This window comes from Prionailurus bengalensis, chromosome C2 (assembly GCF_016509475.1).
Source record: "Prionailurus bengalensis isolate Pbe53 chromosome C2, Fcat_Pben_1.1_paternal_pri, whole genome shotgun sequence".
Taxonomy (NCBI): Eukaryota; Metazoa; Chordata; class Mammalia; order Carnivora; family Felidae; genus Prionailurus; species Prionailurus bengalensis.
This window is the reverse complement of record NC_057350.1, coordinates 153,948,947-153,966,296: the sequence shown is the minus strand read 5'-3', so window position 1 is coordinate 153,966,296 and position 17,350 is coordinate 153,948,947. Positions and strand designations below refer to the sequence as shown.

Here is a 17,350-nt window from a genome sequence, read left to right as displayed (position 1 = left end):
TTATTGACTGTCAATTTGTAAAGTGCTCTCTGGGAGTTTCTGGATGCATGATAGTAGGACCGGAAACATATCTCGTTGCCTTTTCTGTCCAAATTGAATTAACATGTGCAATATATCATCTTTTAGCAAGAGTGGATGAAATTCCGGTGAGTGGCCCTATCGCATGGCTGTCCCTACAGAGAGTCCTGACGGAATAGTTGTGGTCTCCAGGGGTCTGATGGCTTCCTCTGCTATGTTTTTAGTTTAATAGCTGTTTTCACACACGTGTGTGTGTGTGTGCATACATTATGTATGCATATAGAAGTACGTGGTTTAAAACCTACTCCTCAGGGTCATGGAAGGAGAGAGGAGTTTCCCTCCCACCCAACCCCCATTTGCTCCTTTTCTTTACCATACTTGCTCCACCCCCTGACCAACCATATTATGTATTCCTTCTGAGTGCATTCACGTTTTCCTTACATACTTACAAGCAGGTATAAATATGGACCTTTGCTTTTTCCCTTTATAAACAAAAGGCAGCCTGCTATACCTATTCTCCCCTCTCAGTAGAAAGTATTCTTTTTTTTTTTTAATTTTGTTAAAACGTCTTTCTTTATTTTTGAGACAGAGAGAGACAGAGCATGAGCAGGGGAGGGGCAGAGAGAGAGGGAGACACAGAATCCGAAGCAGGCTCCGGGCTCTGAGCTGTCAGCCCAGAGCCCGACGCGGGGCTCGAACTCACGAACAGTGAGATCATGACCCGAGCCGAAGTCGTACGCTCAACCGACTGAGCCACCCAGGCGCCCCTTGTAGAAAGTATTCTTATTCTTTTCATTACCTGTATGGTGTTCCATTGTTTTAATGTATAGATAAGCCATAATTTATGTAATCAGCCCCCTTTGAAGAAAATGTAATTTCTTTCCCGTCTTCATTATTACTGCAATAAATAACCCTTTATGTCATCATGTTGCGTATGTGCAAACACATGCGAGGCAAATGCCAGAAGTAAAACCGTGAAGGGTGCCTGGGTGGCTCAGTCAGTTAAGGGTCCAGCCCTTGATTTCATCTCAGGTCATGAACTCTCCATTGTGAGACTGAGCCCCATGTCGAACTCCGTGCTGGGCATGGAGCCTGCTTAAGATTCTCTCTCTCCCTCTGCTCCTTCCCTACTCGTGCTCTCTCTCTAAAATTAAATAAATAAAATAAAATAAAATAAAATGAAATAAGTAAAAGTGTGAGCACTACTGATCTGGACATTTGTAATTTTGAGAAATATTGCCAAATTTCAGTAAGGGTTGTACCAACTTACCCACCCATATGTGCTGGTTTTCAGTGGTCTCCTGAAGAGAGAACACATTTTGGTCATTTCTTGTTTCCCATCTATAAAAATCCATTCATTGAACAAATATTTACCAAGTGCCAGCAATGCCCCAAGCTCTCTTCTTAGGCCCTGGAAATACAGCAGTGAACAAAAAAATCGTCACACAGAGAAACAGATGACAAAGGCAGTCATGGAATATAACATTCGTGGTCATTTAAAGCCTGTGTCACCAACTCACAGGCCACACAAGGAACTTCTATGTGTGAAGGTCATAGGTGAGAGGTCAGAGGGAGGGGTGGGCCCTGTGTAGCCCCAGGGACCACAGGCCTCTGTGAAGGCCGCAGCTACGGCTCTGCTCTACACCATTAGGTGGCGGGCAAAGAGAAGGCCATGCTGATAAACCATCCCAGTTTTCGAGAGAAACCAGAAGTCCATATATTTTCCCCCATTTTAAACACTGGGAACTAATTCAAAATTTAGGAACATTTTGGGGACAAATCATTTTTTAGTGGTGCTACACAAGTCGATACTAAAATTTATATGGAAGAATAAATGTCTAGAAAAATACTTCAGGAAAAAAAAACTTTAATAAGGGCTCAGGGACTAGCCCTACTGGACATTATAACATCCTTTAGAGCCTTGCAATTAAAACAGTGTGATATTGGTGCATGAATAGAGTGTCCGGCAGAACAGAATTAACAGCCTAAAAAATCAACCTGAATACATATGGAAAATTTTTATACAATAAAGCTGAGATTTCAAGTCACTAGGGCAAAGATCGACCTTTTAACAGATGGCATTGGGACCACAGGGTAGCCATGGAACAAAGGAAAAACTACATCTTTATCTCACACCCCACAGGAGAATAAACTCCAAATGGATCAGAGATCTAACTGTAAAAGATGAAACCATACAAGTACTAGAAGAAAATGTGGATGGATTCTTGCATAATCTAGGTGTAGGGAAAGGCTTTCTAACTACGCCTCAAAATCTGGTGGCAATAAAGAACAGATTGATAAATTTGACCACATAAAACTAAAAAATTTCCTCTTGGCAAAAAAACACCGTAAGCAAAGTCAAATGATAAAACGGGAGAAAATATTTGCAATCTATGTTGCAGATAAGGGCCAATATCCTTAATATAGAAAGAGCTCTAAAACATGGAGGAGGTGAGATTTAACAAAATATATAGGGAAAAAAATGGGCAAAAGACATGAATAGACAGTTCACTAAAATATATAGAGATATTTAAATGGGCCTTAAACATATGAAAATATGTTCAGCTCACATTATAAGAGAAATACAAATTTAAACTATGCTGCAATACCATTTCTCTCCCAGCAGACTGGCAAAAATTTGAAATAGGACAACACATTCTATTGTTGTGGCTGTGGGGAAAGAGGCACTTTCATACATTGCTGGTGGAAATGCAAATTGAGACAACCTTCCTGGGAGGAAATTGGCAATTCCTAACAAAACTATATGTGTGTTTACCCTTTTACACAGTTATTCAGGAATGTATCCTTAAGATACTCCTATGCAGTGCCGCTAAAAAAAGAAAGATACGAGGAAGATCTCTGTAAACTGAAATGGAGTTATTTGCCTCTACATCAAGTGGAAAATAAAGGTATAAATGAGGGGTGCCTGGGTGGCTCAGTGGGTTAAGCATTTGACTTCAGCTCAGGTCATGATCTCATGGTTCATTGGTTCGAGCCCCACATCGGGCTCTGTGCTGACAGCTCGGAGCCTGGAGCCTGCTTTGGGTTCTGTGCCTCCCTCTCTCTCTGCCCCTCCCCCACTCGTGCTCTGTCTTTCTCTGTCTCTGAAAAATAAACATTAAAAAAAAAAAAAAGACAGAAAAGAAATTAAAGAAGGGCCCAAAGAATAATGGGAAGATGTCAAACACACACAAAAGACAACTTAAACTAATTCCCACTTTTTCCAAACCAGGAAAATTGGATGGCAGTAACTGATTCAGGCAAGAATCAACAGATGATAGAAACAGAGGGTGAATATTTGGCGGGAATGTGGATATTTACATGATCTCAAAGTACCTCCCCACAAAATGCTTTTTATTTAGAAAGGGGAAAATACAAAGGGACAAAATTTGCAGCGGACAAACCCCTAGGGATGCTGTCCTAACCGAGAGATCGAAGTGAATGATACCAATGCCACAAAGCAACGTGGTGGGCCCCTTCACATGACACACCGGTAAGGAAACGATACTTCTGGAGTATTCCTGCCAAAAATGCATAGCCCACATCTGATCATCAGGAAACAACAGGCAAACCCCTAGTAAGGGATTTTCCACAAGATAACTGGCCTGTACTCCACAAAACTGACAAAATCATGAAAGACAAAGAAAGACCAGGGAACTGTTCCAGATTAAAGGAAATAATAGAAACATGACAACATGATCCTAGAGTGGCTCCTGGACCAGAAAAAATAAATTTTCTCTTTTGCTATAAATGGCGGAACAGGTCAACTGGTAAAAGGTGAGGAAGGCCTACAGATCAGATAATAATACTGTGTCAATGTTGATTTTCTGCTTTGGGAATGGTGCATGGTTATGTAAGAGACTGTGCTTGTTTTTTTAGGAAATATCCACTGAAGTGTTTAGGGGTAAGTCTGCAACTAATTCTCACGTGGTTCAAATGATAATAATATGGGGGGATAAAAAGCAAACATTTGGGGAATCTAGTTGAAGGGTATAACAGGAATTCTTTATTTTTGCAATGTTTCTTTAAGCCTATAATTATTATTCTTTTTAGCCCATTGTGAGAGTCTTCCCTGTACAAGCAAAACCAAACAACAGTGGAAACAACAACCAACCAGGTTTGCCTCCAGCATGGATGCCTGCGCTGCCAGTGTGCATTCTCTGGCTTGGATATTTACATGATTTTGAGTGAGGTCCTGCTGACAACAGCCAGTGCTAGTGCTAGCCAGTGCTAGTTCCTGCATCTGGAACTTTTAAACCGACTTAGCACCAACAAGAAGGCTGCAGAGATGGCTCGTATATAACAATAAGTCATAAAGCAATGTAAATCTGAATCAGCCTCTGTTCTCAGAAACAAGGAGAAGTGGTTGAGGTTCAGACAGTCTTGCCCTGTGGAAGGCCTGCACTGCCTTTGGAGAGGTGCAAGCAACCTTGCCTCCTGGTTTCTGGTCTTAGCCACTAGAGCGGTGCCTCATGATCTATCAGGACCTCACCGTTGAAGAAAATATGTTTGTAGGGGCGCCTGGGTGGGTCAGTCGGTTAAGCGTCCGACTTCAGCTCAGGTCACCATCTCACGGTTCGTGAATTCGAGCCCCCTGTCGGGCTCTGTGCTGACAGCTTGGAGCTCAGAGCTCGGAGCCTGGAGCCTGCTTTGGATTCTGTGTCTCCCTCTCTCTCTCTGCCCCTCCCCGACCCCCGCTCACACTCTGTCTCTCTTTCAAAAATAAAACAAACACTAAAAAAAGAAAATATATATAACCAAAAGGCAAAAAGAGACTTTAAAGTTGAATGAAGTTAGGAAAGAAGAAAAATGTGTTTCAGTACTGGAAAGGGAAATGGTCTTGGCATATCAAGCTTTTCTGGGTAGGAAGGAGAAACCAGGTGAGAAGCAGGGGCCCCATGCAGCATATGGGACGGTCTCATCTGAGGGTGCAGCCGAATCTGCTAGAGGCAGGATGTGTTAAATCAGTTTGCAGACCGATTCGGGGACGTTTGTGCCACCTCTCCCTTCTCACCCTGCAATTGCTGTTTCCAGATTAATCAGTCCAAAGGCCAAGGGAGCACATAGCAGGAATACTAAACTCAGAAAAGGAGGTCCCCTGATATCTGGGCCTTGGGAGGCAGGGAAGTGTTACTCAAGGAGCAGAGCAGGAACAACATTCTTGGCAGAGGGAATAGCATATGCAAAGGAGAGACACAATAGATAGGACATAACTTTAGGGCTGTGTCATACTCTCTTGCCGCTTACCTCCATCTCCTCATATTTCTCTTGGAATATTCCACAGATAGGCAGTCTGCAGTTGTGAGCTGAGGACATGTCTCCATTACCTAGCGAACGCCCATCTAGCAGGTTCTGGGTCTCAGGCCTCGTTAATCACAATGTAGGAAAAAGTGCCCATTTCAGTCCCTGATCACATGCTACTTGTCCCAGATGAATGTGTCTCCAGATTGAGGAGGCTTTATTAACTATTATGTTTATCCCTGAACCCTTTCCTAGATTTCTGTCGATGCCATTTCTTCCTCAAATAAATCAAGTGCACTCACCTTCTGAGCCATACTATTTTAGGCACGGGATCCAGATCTGCAAACTCTTCTGGCAATGCCTTGCCCTGTAATCTCAAGCAGCTGCTTCTTGGACCGAAGGAAGCCCAGACATGAGGGAAACCATTGCCATCTCAACTCCTCTCTGGCTGTGTGACTGGGCGAGCCTCTTGGCCTCTCTGATCCCGTGTCCTGCCTGTAACAAGCCATTATTAATTTCTACATCTCACAGAGAGGTTGTGGGCATTGGTGAAGACAGAGTCCCTTGTGCTTGACACACCTACAGCCACCTTGGGCTCTCCCCCAGGCAATCTTCTACACCCCAGGAAATGCCACCACTCCCCTAGAGCCAGCTGGACAAGGGAAGACCCAATTCTGACATTTGTGGGGAAAGAGAACACAGATTCCGCATGCTTCACTCCGTCCAATCCATTCCAGGGAACTGCAAAGGAACACAAGGCTGGAAGACCAAGTTAAGTTTTTAAGTGATCAGATTCCTTGACGTTCTGCATGGGGGCATCCCCAAGCCCCCAAGCCCCTGGTCCACAGCCTGCCTTCCTCCTCCCCCTGACACGTGAGGCACCATGGCCATGCATGGGGACTCTCCTCTGTCTATTCCAGCTGTACTCTTACCTGCCCCCCCCCCAATGTTTGCAAACAGCCACCCTTTGGCCATTCCTCACCAATGGTGAGGTCAGCCCTCAAGAAACAGATCCAGGGAAGACATGCCTACTGATCTTAGCGGTGGGTTGAGAGCTGTTTGGGTAGGAAATTCCAGGGTTGTGGGTGCTCTGAGTATGTTCTAAAACAGGGCTGGTGGGTACACAGATTGTAGGTAGTCACATGCCCTGTGGTCCTGCAAATTCCTCCTCCCCTGAAGAAGGGGAATCCTGGGGCGAGGGCATAGATAGTGCACTCCACAGTGCCAGGCCCAGGGCGAGGGCTCCTCTTGCTCAGGTAGGACAATACTGAAATGGGACTGGGCATCTGACCTATGAGCAGCCTAACCAGTGACTGGCCGGTGACCTAAGAGGTGGCCTGGCACGAAGACTTCTGCCCAGAGAGGATGATTTGGCAGACTGTACTTGCCAACACTTGCTGCCACATTTCTGTTCACATGTTCGTCTGTCACCTTGCCATGCCCCGCCAAGAGGTGGGGTCTATTTCTCCTCCCCCTGAACCTAGACGGGACTTTGCGGCTTCCTTGGTGAGCAGAAAGCAACAGAAGCCATACCGGGTATCTTCTGAGACTAGGTCATGAAATGTGATATGGCTACCCAACTGGGCTCTCTCTCAGAGGGCACTCACTCTGGCAGGTCGGCTACCAGGATGTGAGGAAGCCCACACCACCTGAGAGACCATTGGTTTAAAATATGGGTTTTGTTATCATTCACATATGGTGAGGCCAACGGATCAGAGGGTGACTGCCATTGAAAAGACAATTCGTTACACTCATAGCTCCCAAGAGAAGGGGGTATACCATGCCATGGGGTGGGGGCTCAAAAGGAAGAGCCAGGGTTGGTCAGGAAGCAGACTAAGAGAAAGGAAAGCTGTGACAAGAGACTTTATTGTGGTTTCCATGGAAAGGTACAAGTGAGACAGCCTCGGCCGGTTAAGGATTGGCTAGTTTGAATAGTGTCCGTGGGCTCTGGGATGCACTTGGCCCTGAGGTGATTAGAGAAAGGGAAAACTGGCCTGGAGTGTAACAGCTTCATAAGGGAGTGGTTGGGGCGGGGAGATGAACTCTGGATTGGTTGGTTTGCATGGGAAAGATCTGCACACAGGTGAGTTACTCGCCATCTCTAGGAATGAGCTAGCCCTGGGAGGCGCAGTCCATCCAGAGTCAGCAAGATCCCAAGATGTCAAAACGTCAGAGTACAGCAAGTGAAAGGCATGAGTAATACAACCATTAGATTTTCCAGTAGCCTAAAAGTCTCAGCCAGTGTCAACTGTGACGTGAGAAAGTGAGCCTTCTGACGGCCCCAGCCTCAGCCTTCAAGCTGTCCAGATGGCACCATGTAAGGCAGAGGTGAGCTATCTCTATCAAGCCCTGCCCAAATTGCAGATCATACGCAATATACATTTTTTTTAAGTCACTAAGCTTGGTAGTAAAATTTTACACAACCTAACTTGAACAATGGTAATGAGCTGAACTAAACAGACTCTCTCTCTCTCTCTCTCTCTCTCTCCCCAGAATTGAAAATGGGACTTGAGAGCATTAGTAAGTTGCTAACAGGAAGACAGGTGATTAGACCCAAAGAGAAGCAGGGATGGAAGATTTGGCTGAGTCACAGTCATGACAAATGACAAGAGGGCTGGTCTGGAGTGCTTCTGATCCTGAATGACCCAGTTTCCTAAGGTCAGCAGTGGGACCCAGTCAGCCCCGAGGGCCGTCGGGCAGTAGGTTTCTCCAGAGTCTAAGCTAGGTTCCCATGAGGCTTTAGATGGGGCAGAGACCCCTGCTCTGGGACCCTCACCCCTGTCCTTCCCTACGAGTGTCTCCATTCTTTGCAGCCAAAGGAGCCTCTCCCCCTCGGGGACACACGGTACCCAGTCAGAGCTTGGCATAAGGTAAACAGTCAGGATGGGTGACACCCACCCACCTTCTCTCCCACCAAGAGCCGCCAGGGACTTAGAGACAGAGACAATGTTAAGGAACTCTGTGGATTCTCTAGGTCTGGCCAAATCTAGGTGACTCGTATCTTCATTTCTCAAAAATTTGCTTTGAACATCTAAAACATCATTGTAATGGTTCCAAAATGTCTGGAAATTTTACTTCCTCAGTCTCATCTCCAAGCTCAGACCAGGATAGGCGTCCCCTTCTGGTCTGCACTCTTTCTTTCTGGGCCAACAGGCCATCATCTACCTGAAAAGCCAGGCCCAGAGAGAGGAACCTGGCCTGCGGCCTCCTTCAGTGGAGACAGGGTCCCCAGCCTAGCACTCAGGGGTGGAGCACAGGGAGTGCCTCCCATGGCTCGGCAGCAAAGCAGGACCGGTGGTTCATTGGGGTCAAGAGCCCCATCTGGGAATGGGCTTCAGCGGTGCACGTGGGATGGCTGTGTAGACGGGCAAGGCGGAGCAGGTGCACCTGAGAGTGTGCTGGGGGGATGAAGAGGTGTGTGGCTCGGGGTGGGGCTGTCTGTGTCAGAGGACAGGCTAATGTACTGACCTCCTTTTTTCACGCTGTATTCTCTCCCCCGGTTCCAAAGCAGAAAGCCCAGCCCTCTCTCCACCCGGGCCTCTGGGGAAGTTTGTGTGAAAAATAGAAATTGCTAGCAGACGTTTCCTTGCTTTTACTTGTGATCATGCACGGGAGGGACGGGCCAAAACGACCAGGAAGGCAGGAGGGGAACTGAACGGTTCAAGGGGAACTGAAGAGGCAGGGTAAGGCTTGGCAGGGCTGGACTTCGAGGACCAGAGGCAAGGGAGAGAGAGAGAGAAAAACAGGCATGCCAAGGTGGAAGAAACCAGCCTGGGCAGAGACAACCTTGTCATGTGTGCGCCCTCTGTCCCAGCACGTATATGAGCCTGTGTACAAATGAGTTTGTACCTGTGTGTGCCAAATGTGTGTCTGTGACCAGACCTGCCTGTGAAATATCTCATGCCACAGACTTTGGGCATGTCTGGGTTTGTCTACTTCAGCTCCAACTCAGCCACTGCAAACACAAGTCAGGGAATAAAGGGGGGACCGGTGGCTGGGCCAAAGCCCGGGGCCTGGGCAGCCTGGGTAAGAGAAACCAGATGCCATCAGCTAGGCGAGAGCAGGCTCTGCTTGCCTGGGCAGGTGATGCCTGGTGCCTGGGGACATAGGGGAAGCAATGAGGGGGCAATCCATGGGGTGCTAAAAGTGTGGGGTCCCACTTCAAGGAGCTCATTGGCTCCAGAGTCACCAAATCAACCTGGGACTCTGGGACTCTCTGGCCCTTCAGGAACCAAAGCCACTCCCACCAGTGGGCTGAGGGGACACAGGGCTGTCTTACCCACCCTGTTCTAATCGCTATTCCTTGGTAACCGAGTTTCAGGGTAGGACCCTGCCCTCCCTCCCCCCAGGACTCCCAGGGAGGATGTGAGCACAGGGCCGTTTCCCCTTATCCTACCCCAGTTCTCTGGGCAGGGCAGGTCTGGGATTTGGGAAGTAGAAGGAAAGTGGCTAGGATGTCCTCCTCCGCAAAGGCTTCTCGGATTTCTGGGTGCCCTGAAGATGCACCAACTCAGCCTCACAGGCCCGAGAGCCTGTCTCAGGCCAGGACGTGTCTTGTTTTCAAATTCCCCAAACACTTCCTAACCACCTACTTTTTGCCTAGGGTCCTCTTCTCAGTGTTCAGGACCCCAGCTCACTGGCCTGTTCTTTATCGCCTGTGGCCAGCATCACCAATGCCACTTCATCTTCTAACCAAGAAGACTGGCTGCCAAGTGGGGCCCAATGCTCGTTTCCCCTGCCCTCTATGCCCTAGACAAGTACATGGGCCCTCACATTCCTGAGCTCGTTTCTGTTAATACCCTGGGGGAAACTGAACAGGAGTGCAGCCCACGACAGCTCGGTGAGGCAGGGACAGGAGCGAGTCCGCTCTGGCTATGGTACTGAAGACAAGGGAGAGATTTCCCTTGGCCCAAGATTCTTCCAGCTGCACGAAAAATTAAATTGACATGAGACAGATTAACGGGTGGAAAAAAAAAACCCCAAGGTTTTCTTATGTGTAGATGAAGGCCCAATAATGAAATGGAGACCCAAAGAAATGACCAAAGCAGGGTCTTTATACTTTTTTAGACAAAGAGATAATAAATTTGTGAGGAATTGACAAGATGAAGAAAAAACTTTGGGTTGGAGTGGTAACTTAGTAAAAGTAACAAGGCTTGTTCTGAGCTCTAAAATTCCCATCTCTGGTGATAAGGATGTCTCTTTACCTCCTGGTACAGGTAGGGTACCTTTCACCCAGGAGATTTCTTTCCTGATTTCAGGGGGACAGAGGGTCTGAGTGTCCTTCTTGCACAGGCTGGCTTTCAGGTAACTTTTATTTAAAATAATAACTATGCCAGGGGTGCCTGGAGGGCTCAGTAAGTGGAGTGTCCAACTCTTGATTTCAGCTCAGGTCATGATCCCAGGGTCATGGGATCAAGCCTTGGGTACCTGAGGAGACTGCTTAAGATTCTCTCTCTCTCCCTCTGCCCCTCTCACCATCTCACACGCTCTCTTGCTCTCTCTAAAATAAATAAATTAATTAATTAATTAATCAATATGCCAAAGTGGCACATTCTGGAGCAGCCCGCCCTTGGGCCCTACATTATTCATCAGGGAACAGGCAGGCAGTGAGTCCAACTTCCATATCCAATTGGCACATGAAAAGGACCTCACAACATGGGGGCCACCAGGGGGCAGGCTGCACCTGCTGGACCACTGGCTCATCTGGGGGCCTTATTCTTGGCAGTAAAGTGCCTATAGGTGGCAAGGATGCTTTGCACAAGTCCCACACGGGGACAGATGGAAAGCATCCTGGGGATGACAGCAGAGGACAAAGATGGCCAGGATGCCAGGTGTCAGTGGACATAGGCATTTGGTTGGAGGAATCTATGTGTGATGAGGGAGGAGTCTTGGAAAGGAAGAATCAGGATGTTGTGGGAGCAGCATGGATGTTAAGGACAAAAAGATGAGCTTTTGGGGAGCCCTCAGGAATGATGTCCTGGGCGACCTGCATGGGAAAGACAAGACAGGGCGTCTTGGGCATAAAGAAGCCCTCTGGCTTCCCTAACTATACCTGGATCCTCCAGCTCATAGGAAGTTCGTAAGTTCCCCCTGGGGCCTCCACATCCTTGAGTCAGAGGTGCTGTTCCCAGACCACTGCAGCCCAGGCATGTAACCCTTGTTTGGTTACACAAGCCAATATAGTCCCCGTTGTTGCTTAGCCTGGTTTGAATTGTTTTCCACTTCAACTCACAGATCTGAACAAGTTTCTTAAATGCTACCTGTTCCTTGCTCAAGAAGTATCAATAGCGCCAGATTACCCACAAGTTGAAGTCCAAACTCAACCTGGCTCTCAAAACCCCAATCTCTTCCTCCATCATGACGTCCCACTATTCCTCAGATGGAGCTTTCTCTGTGGACGCCGTGGTTGGAAAAGTCCTCTTAACGGGACACTGTGGGCTCGAAGATGCTTTTGCCAGCACCATATCCTCTGTGGGGACTCCTGGACTACCAGGAGAATAAATCAGTTCTACTCTGTGCCATCCTGATTTTCCTCTGCGTCTTCCATCAGGCCACGAGTCTCTTGAGGGCACTATGTCTACTGCCTTTGGCCCAAGCCTGGCACACTGAAGGCATCCAAAAACATACCTGAAGAATAAATAAACGACCTCTGTGAGTGCAGCCTGTCCTGCATAGCTAGAATACACCTTTTTTGGAGCCGATCAGACTCTAGGCTGGTCCACTGTAGGGGAGAACTGCCACCCACATCTAGGTCCCAAGGTCCTAGGTCCCAAGGAACCACATCTAGGCAGAGACACTTGTGAGCAGACTCAGGTTTGTATCCACTTAACTGACCGCCAGGAACCTCTGCCCAGATCCCACTTCTTCTACTGCTTTCCCAGCAGGAGACTTGCTGCCCTGAGCCAGCAGCACGTGCAGCTAGAATCCAAGAAAGACCAGAAAAGCCAGCAGCACGTGCAGCTAGAATCCAAGAAAGACCAGAAAAGCTGACACTGAGATAGAAACTAAGTAACAGACACAAAACTCAAGATTGAGATGCCCACAGAGAAGACAGAAAGCTGACAAAGCACAGAGCCTAGACAGCAGAGATTCAAAGACAAAGAGTAGGGCCAGCCAGGCTGGGAATGGCAAGTCCAGAGAGCATCCCATCATCTCCTCTCTTGATTAACGCGACATCTTCTGTGGGGTTTCCCTGCCTCTTGCACTGCCTCTGACCCAATCTGTTAGCAGGATTTTTTTTAAATTTTTTAAATGTTTTATTTCTTTTTGAGAGAGACAGAGTACAAGTGGGGGAGGGGCAGAGAGAGAGGGAGACACAGAATTGGAAGCAGGCTCCAGGCTCTGATCTGTCAGCACAGAGCTGGATGCGGGGCTCGAACTCATGAACTGCGAGATCATGACCTGAGCTGAAGTCAGACGCTTAACCGACTGAGCCACCCAGGTGCCCCAGTAGGAACCTTCTAAAGACATATCTGAATATGTCATTCCCACAGCCCTCAGAGTAAAGAAATCCCCGATACCTCTCCTGAGTTCCAAGGCTCTGCTTGACATGAGCCCTATACATCACCAGAGCCTTCAACTCCAACCACTGTGAACTTTCCCCCAGGTATGCTCTCCCTGGCCGCTCAGCCTGAAATCGAGCTACTGTTCCCTCTAGCTGGGACACTCATCCTCCCCTGCCTCCTCCCAGTCACCCATTTCATACTCAGTGTTCCTTTGTCAAGGGCAGCCTCTTTCTCCCCCCACAAGCATTCTTGCCCCCAGCCCCCAGCTTCTGGCCCAACTGTCCTCCCCCACACTGGAGCTCCACCCCAGAGCTCTACCAGAGTCTGCAGGCCAGGCTGACCTCACCCTCTATCTTCCTACCTGCTCCTGTCCTTGGCCTCATGGGGCCAGGCTTGCCAGTTCTAGGGCCATGTCCCACTGCCCTTGGTACCCTAATCTCTGCCCCCGCACTCTGTGCAGCACTCCCTTTTGAGTCATGGTTCTTCCTACGTCTTCCATTTGCCTTTTTTTTTTTTTCTAAATCTTATCCACTAATTTTCTATTTAGATAAAAATTAAGTTAATTTAAAGAAAAACATTAAATCGGGCATATGGTACAAGGACACTGCATTATAATAGTTTGGGGAATGAGACTCAGATAACATTTCAGTGCTCTGTTCAGACCCCTGAGATCCCTTTTACTGTTTCTGGGCATCTCTCTCTCTTGGACTTGTGCTTTGGCCTCCAATGGCTGGTACCTGTCCTCAGGTCACTACGTCTGTTTTGATTCCATTCCCCAAGAGCCCAAAGTGTCTGGGGGCTTTAAGCCCCCTGAATCCCAGGGACAGCCCATAGCTTTAACTGGACATGAGGGAATATGACAGCCCATTTCCCTAACCCTCATTTCAGACAACTCTGAGAGCCTGCCTAGAACAGAACCTAACACATAGCGGGCATTCAATAAATGTTTGTTGAAAGAACAAATGTAGCCACATTTATTAATCTTATCCTCTGTAATTTCTGTATTTCGTTGTAATTTGTGTCACTCTTAGCTTTTCCCATCTGACATCAAAAAGCATTTACCTATATTTGTTTTATTTATTTATGAATTAATTTTTTAAAATTTTATTTTTGTATTTTAGAAAGAGAGCGTGTGTGTGCGAGCAGGGGAGAGAGACAAGGGGAGAGAAAGAGAGAGAGAATCTTAAGCAGGCTCCACACTCAGCACGGAGCCCAACGTGGGGCTCCATCTCAGGACCCTGAGATCATGACCTAAGCCAAAATCAAGATCAGACACTCAACCGCCTGAGCCACCCAGACACCCCTATGAATTTTTTATATTTAATTATTTGATCCTTCTGGATATGCTGTTAAGGACTGAGATAAATGTATTTTCTTCTCATGACTAATCAGGTGGACCAATAGCAATTCTTGAATCTTTCCTTCATCTATCAAACCAAGATACTATCTTATCTAAGGCTCATTCAGTGAGGCATCATGCAATCATTTATTATGGTAGTTATAAATGATTATGCACCGCATGGAAAAATGCTCACCTTATAATTTTAACCATGATATTTTTATAGCTACATAAAATTATGTCAACATATTGGCAAGGACAGGGAGAAGTAGAGAAAAAATAGATTTAAGGATGCTGATAGGGCTGTGGGTGATTTTTCTCTTTGATTTCTGTGAATATTTACGAAATTAAAAAAGCCCTGAAACTTTAAATGAACATAATATGGAGGGTAAGAAGAACTTTGAAAAGATAGCAAGCTGTTTTCTTGATTGAGCTTGAGACAAAAGCTTCGGTGAGGTAGCTTTTTGGTTTTTTTCCTTTTTTTGGAGGTGATCTCAGAAGTAAGCTGAGGACAATGAGGGATACAGGTAAGAGAAACTGGAGGGTCCGGGGGGGGGGGGGGGTCATTGTTTCAGGAAAGGCCAGACCCGAGGAGCTCTGCGTGTGAAAATCATGTCCTTTGGCCCTGTACCCTTGAGCGCTGAGCTCCTTCCCTGCCTCAGCTAAGTGAGTAGACCTTCTGGAAGTCCCCCATGCAAGAGGAATCAAGGCCTCAAGCGTGTGGATCAGTGAGTCCAAATGCTCCCATCCCCTCGCCCTGGCTAAAGGGACGCTGCCTCGACCAGGCAGGGGGATACAGATCTCTGTGGTCACACACTAAGAACTGTAGAACGGTATCTGGCTGCAAGACTCCTCTGACCCCTGAGAATTCTGCAGTTTTTTAGAAACTGAATTCACCAGGCCCTGGGCCAGCCCTACCCTCGTGACAAATGTAAAGAGCATCGCGAGTAGGAACACGGTTAGTCCTGGGTGCCATGGGGCCCCAATCCGGTCGGTACCCGGGAGGGGTAGGCAGGGCATGTCCTGGAGCCTGGGCTGTATATACTCCAGGGCTTACGTTCCTAACCGACAGGGCACTTCACTTCAACCTTCATATCTCAGCTACCCCCGGCAATCCACTGGGTCCCAAAGGTGCTCTTAGACGAACAGGTACACAAGCATCAACACGTACCAAGGCAACCGGCACAGGACCCATCCACACGCACAGAGCGCCAGGATGTCACTGGAGGGCTTGGATTTGGGGGCACAGCACAACCACAGGCGGCCCCGACTACGTCTTATAGCAGCTCTCCTGAAGTGCCTTCCCACCTGCCTGGCCACAAGAGCCCTGTCCCGGGGACGTCTCCCACACCGAGACCCTCACTGCGCTCCACCTGGCGCAGAAACTGGTGAGGTGGGCCGGTTGCCCCCGGCCAGAGGGCTTCCGGGAGTGTACTTGAAAACTTTGGAGAGGCTCGCTGGTTCCCTCGGTGCGCACGCCACCTGGCTCTCACCAGCTCCGGGAGGTTCGGGGGAGCGAGAAAGGACCTACTAGCGTCACGTCTTTTAAGTCACGACGGGGTTGAACGTGCCTACGAGGCCCGGAGTGCGCGCGCAACCCCGCGCGGGCAGGCGAGGCTCTGTAGGCCGCAGGTCGCCCCCTCGGCCTTGCCGATCACGTCACGCTCCGCAGGCCCTCCCGAATCCTCCTGATTGGTGGAGAGCGCGCGCGAGCGCTACCGCTCCGCCCCCGGACCCGCCCACCTGCGGCACTGCCCCGCCCCCTGGTTTACAAGGCTGGCCGTGTGGCTTCCAAGTTGGAACGCGAAGGCGCGGGCGCGAAAAAGCTCGGACCCTCCGAGGTCGAGGGGCCACTTAGCCGTCATGCACGCCGTCGCTCCAGGCCTGACAGTAGGTGGCTGCTCTTCAGAAGCACAGTGCCTGCTCCGCTAGGCCCGCGACCGGCCCCTTCTTCTCCATAGCCCACGACCGGCTCCCCCACCCCCCTTATTGCAGAGCACCCGGAAATGCCCATTGCCCAGGCCCCCTCGACGCCGATACCCACACGTACCAGGAGACTGGTCCTCGAGGACCCGCCGCCCGACTCCCAGGCTCGCCCGACTCCCAGGCTCTCGGGCCCGATGCGGATGCGGGTTCCGCCGGCACCTCACGCCTGGATCCCCCAGCCCCGACCGCGGACGCCCCTCCTGACTCCCCGCTCACTCCTGGCTCCCCAGGATTCTCCGCACTCTGGGACCCCTCTGCTGCCCCGCGCGCCCCCGGGTTTTTCCTCACACGAGCGTCCGGGACCCCTCAACGGACCTCCTCGGCGTATGAGGGCCCACTCCTTAGCAGCCTCTACCTCCGCACACCGCTGCTCTCCGCGCCCTGATCCCTGACTCCTCGGTCCCCGCACCGGGACGCCCCTCACCCAGCATCTCCCCCCAGACACCCCCACGGAACACCCTCCCCTCCCCCCCCCATATTCCTCCTCCGGCCTCCTCGCGGTAAACATCCCTTCTCAGGGCCCAAACTCGCTCCCGCAGCCGTGCGAACCCCCCTAGGCCCCCGGGTCCCACAGTGCACACCCCCTCTGAACCCCACCCGCACGGCCGCAGGCCCCCGCTTAGCTCCCAGCGCCTGCCAGGCTCCCCGCACCTCTTCCCCCAGCCCCGGGCCCCTGCCATCCACCGCCAGAACCCCGCCGAATCTCCCGCACCGCGAGCCCTGCGCCCCAGTCCTCCGCCCGAGACCCCCTCACGCACACGCGCGCGCACACACACACACACACACACACCCGCGCGCACGCCCCTCCCGCCCTCCTCTCACCCCTCCGTCTCACCCCGCACCCCTCTCCCCTCGGGCCCGGCGGGCAGCGCCGGGGGCGGCGGCGGAGGCCGGTCCCCGGGCCGGGACACACCCACCCGCCCGCCCTCCTTCTTTCCCTCGCTCCCTCCCTCCTTCCCGCCCGCCCTCCCGCCCTCGCTCGGCGCTCGCTCCTTCCCCCTCGGCCGCTCCCGCTTCCCGCGGCGCCGGGCCTCCCGCTCCGCCTCCCCGTGCGCGGCTCTCCCGGGCGCGGCTCCGGGGTTCATGGTGACGAGGCGGCGGCCGCTTGAGCCCAGCGGCGGCGGCGGCGGCGGCGGCGGCGGGAGCTGGGGCGCGGGCCCGGGCCGCCTCTCCCTGAGCGCGGGGCCGGGCGGCGGGCGCGCCCAGGCGGCGGCGGCGAGCGCCCCCCCGGCCCGCGGCCCCGCGCGCCCCCCGCGCCGCG

General features: G+C 50.4%; 1 protein-coding gene and 1 long non-coding RNA gene across 3 annotated transcripts in view; one reads left to right on the top strand and one right to left on the bottom strand.

Annotated features, from left to right (window-relative positions):
* Positions 1-4,351, top strand: part of ITGA9 (integrin subunit alpha 9) — a 361,953-nt gene extending 357,602 nt beyond the window's left edge. For both annotated transcript variants that reach the window (XM_043595760.1, XM_043595758.1), the window contains one exon: positions 4,072-4,351. In XM_043595760.1, coding sequence (XP_043451695.1) covers positions 4,072-4,209 — 138 coding nt within the window. In that variant the 3' untranslated portion in view covers positions 4,210-4,351. The remainder of the gene's footprint in view (positions 1-4,071) is intronic.
* LOC122492166 lies at positions 1,132-9,271 on the bottom strand. Its single transcript, XR_006299558.1, has 3 exons — positions 5,839-9,271; positions 5,562-5,754; positions 1,132-1,429 (listed from the first exon to the last, which is right to left on the bottom strand). It is a non-coding gene; the product is annotated as an uncharacterized LOC122492166 (long non-coding RNA).
* Positions 9,272-17,350: the final 8,079 nt, after the last annotated feature.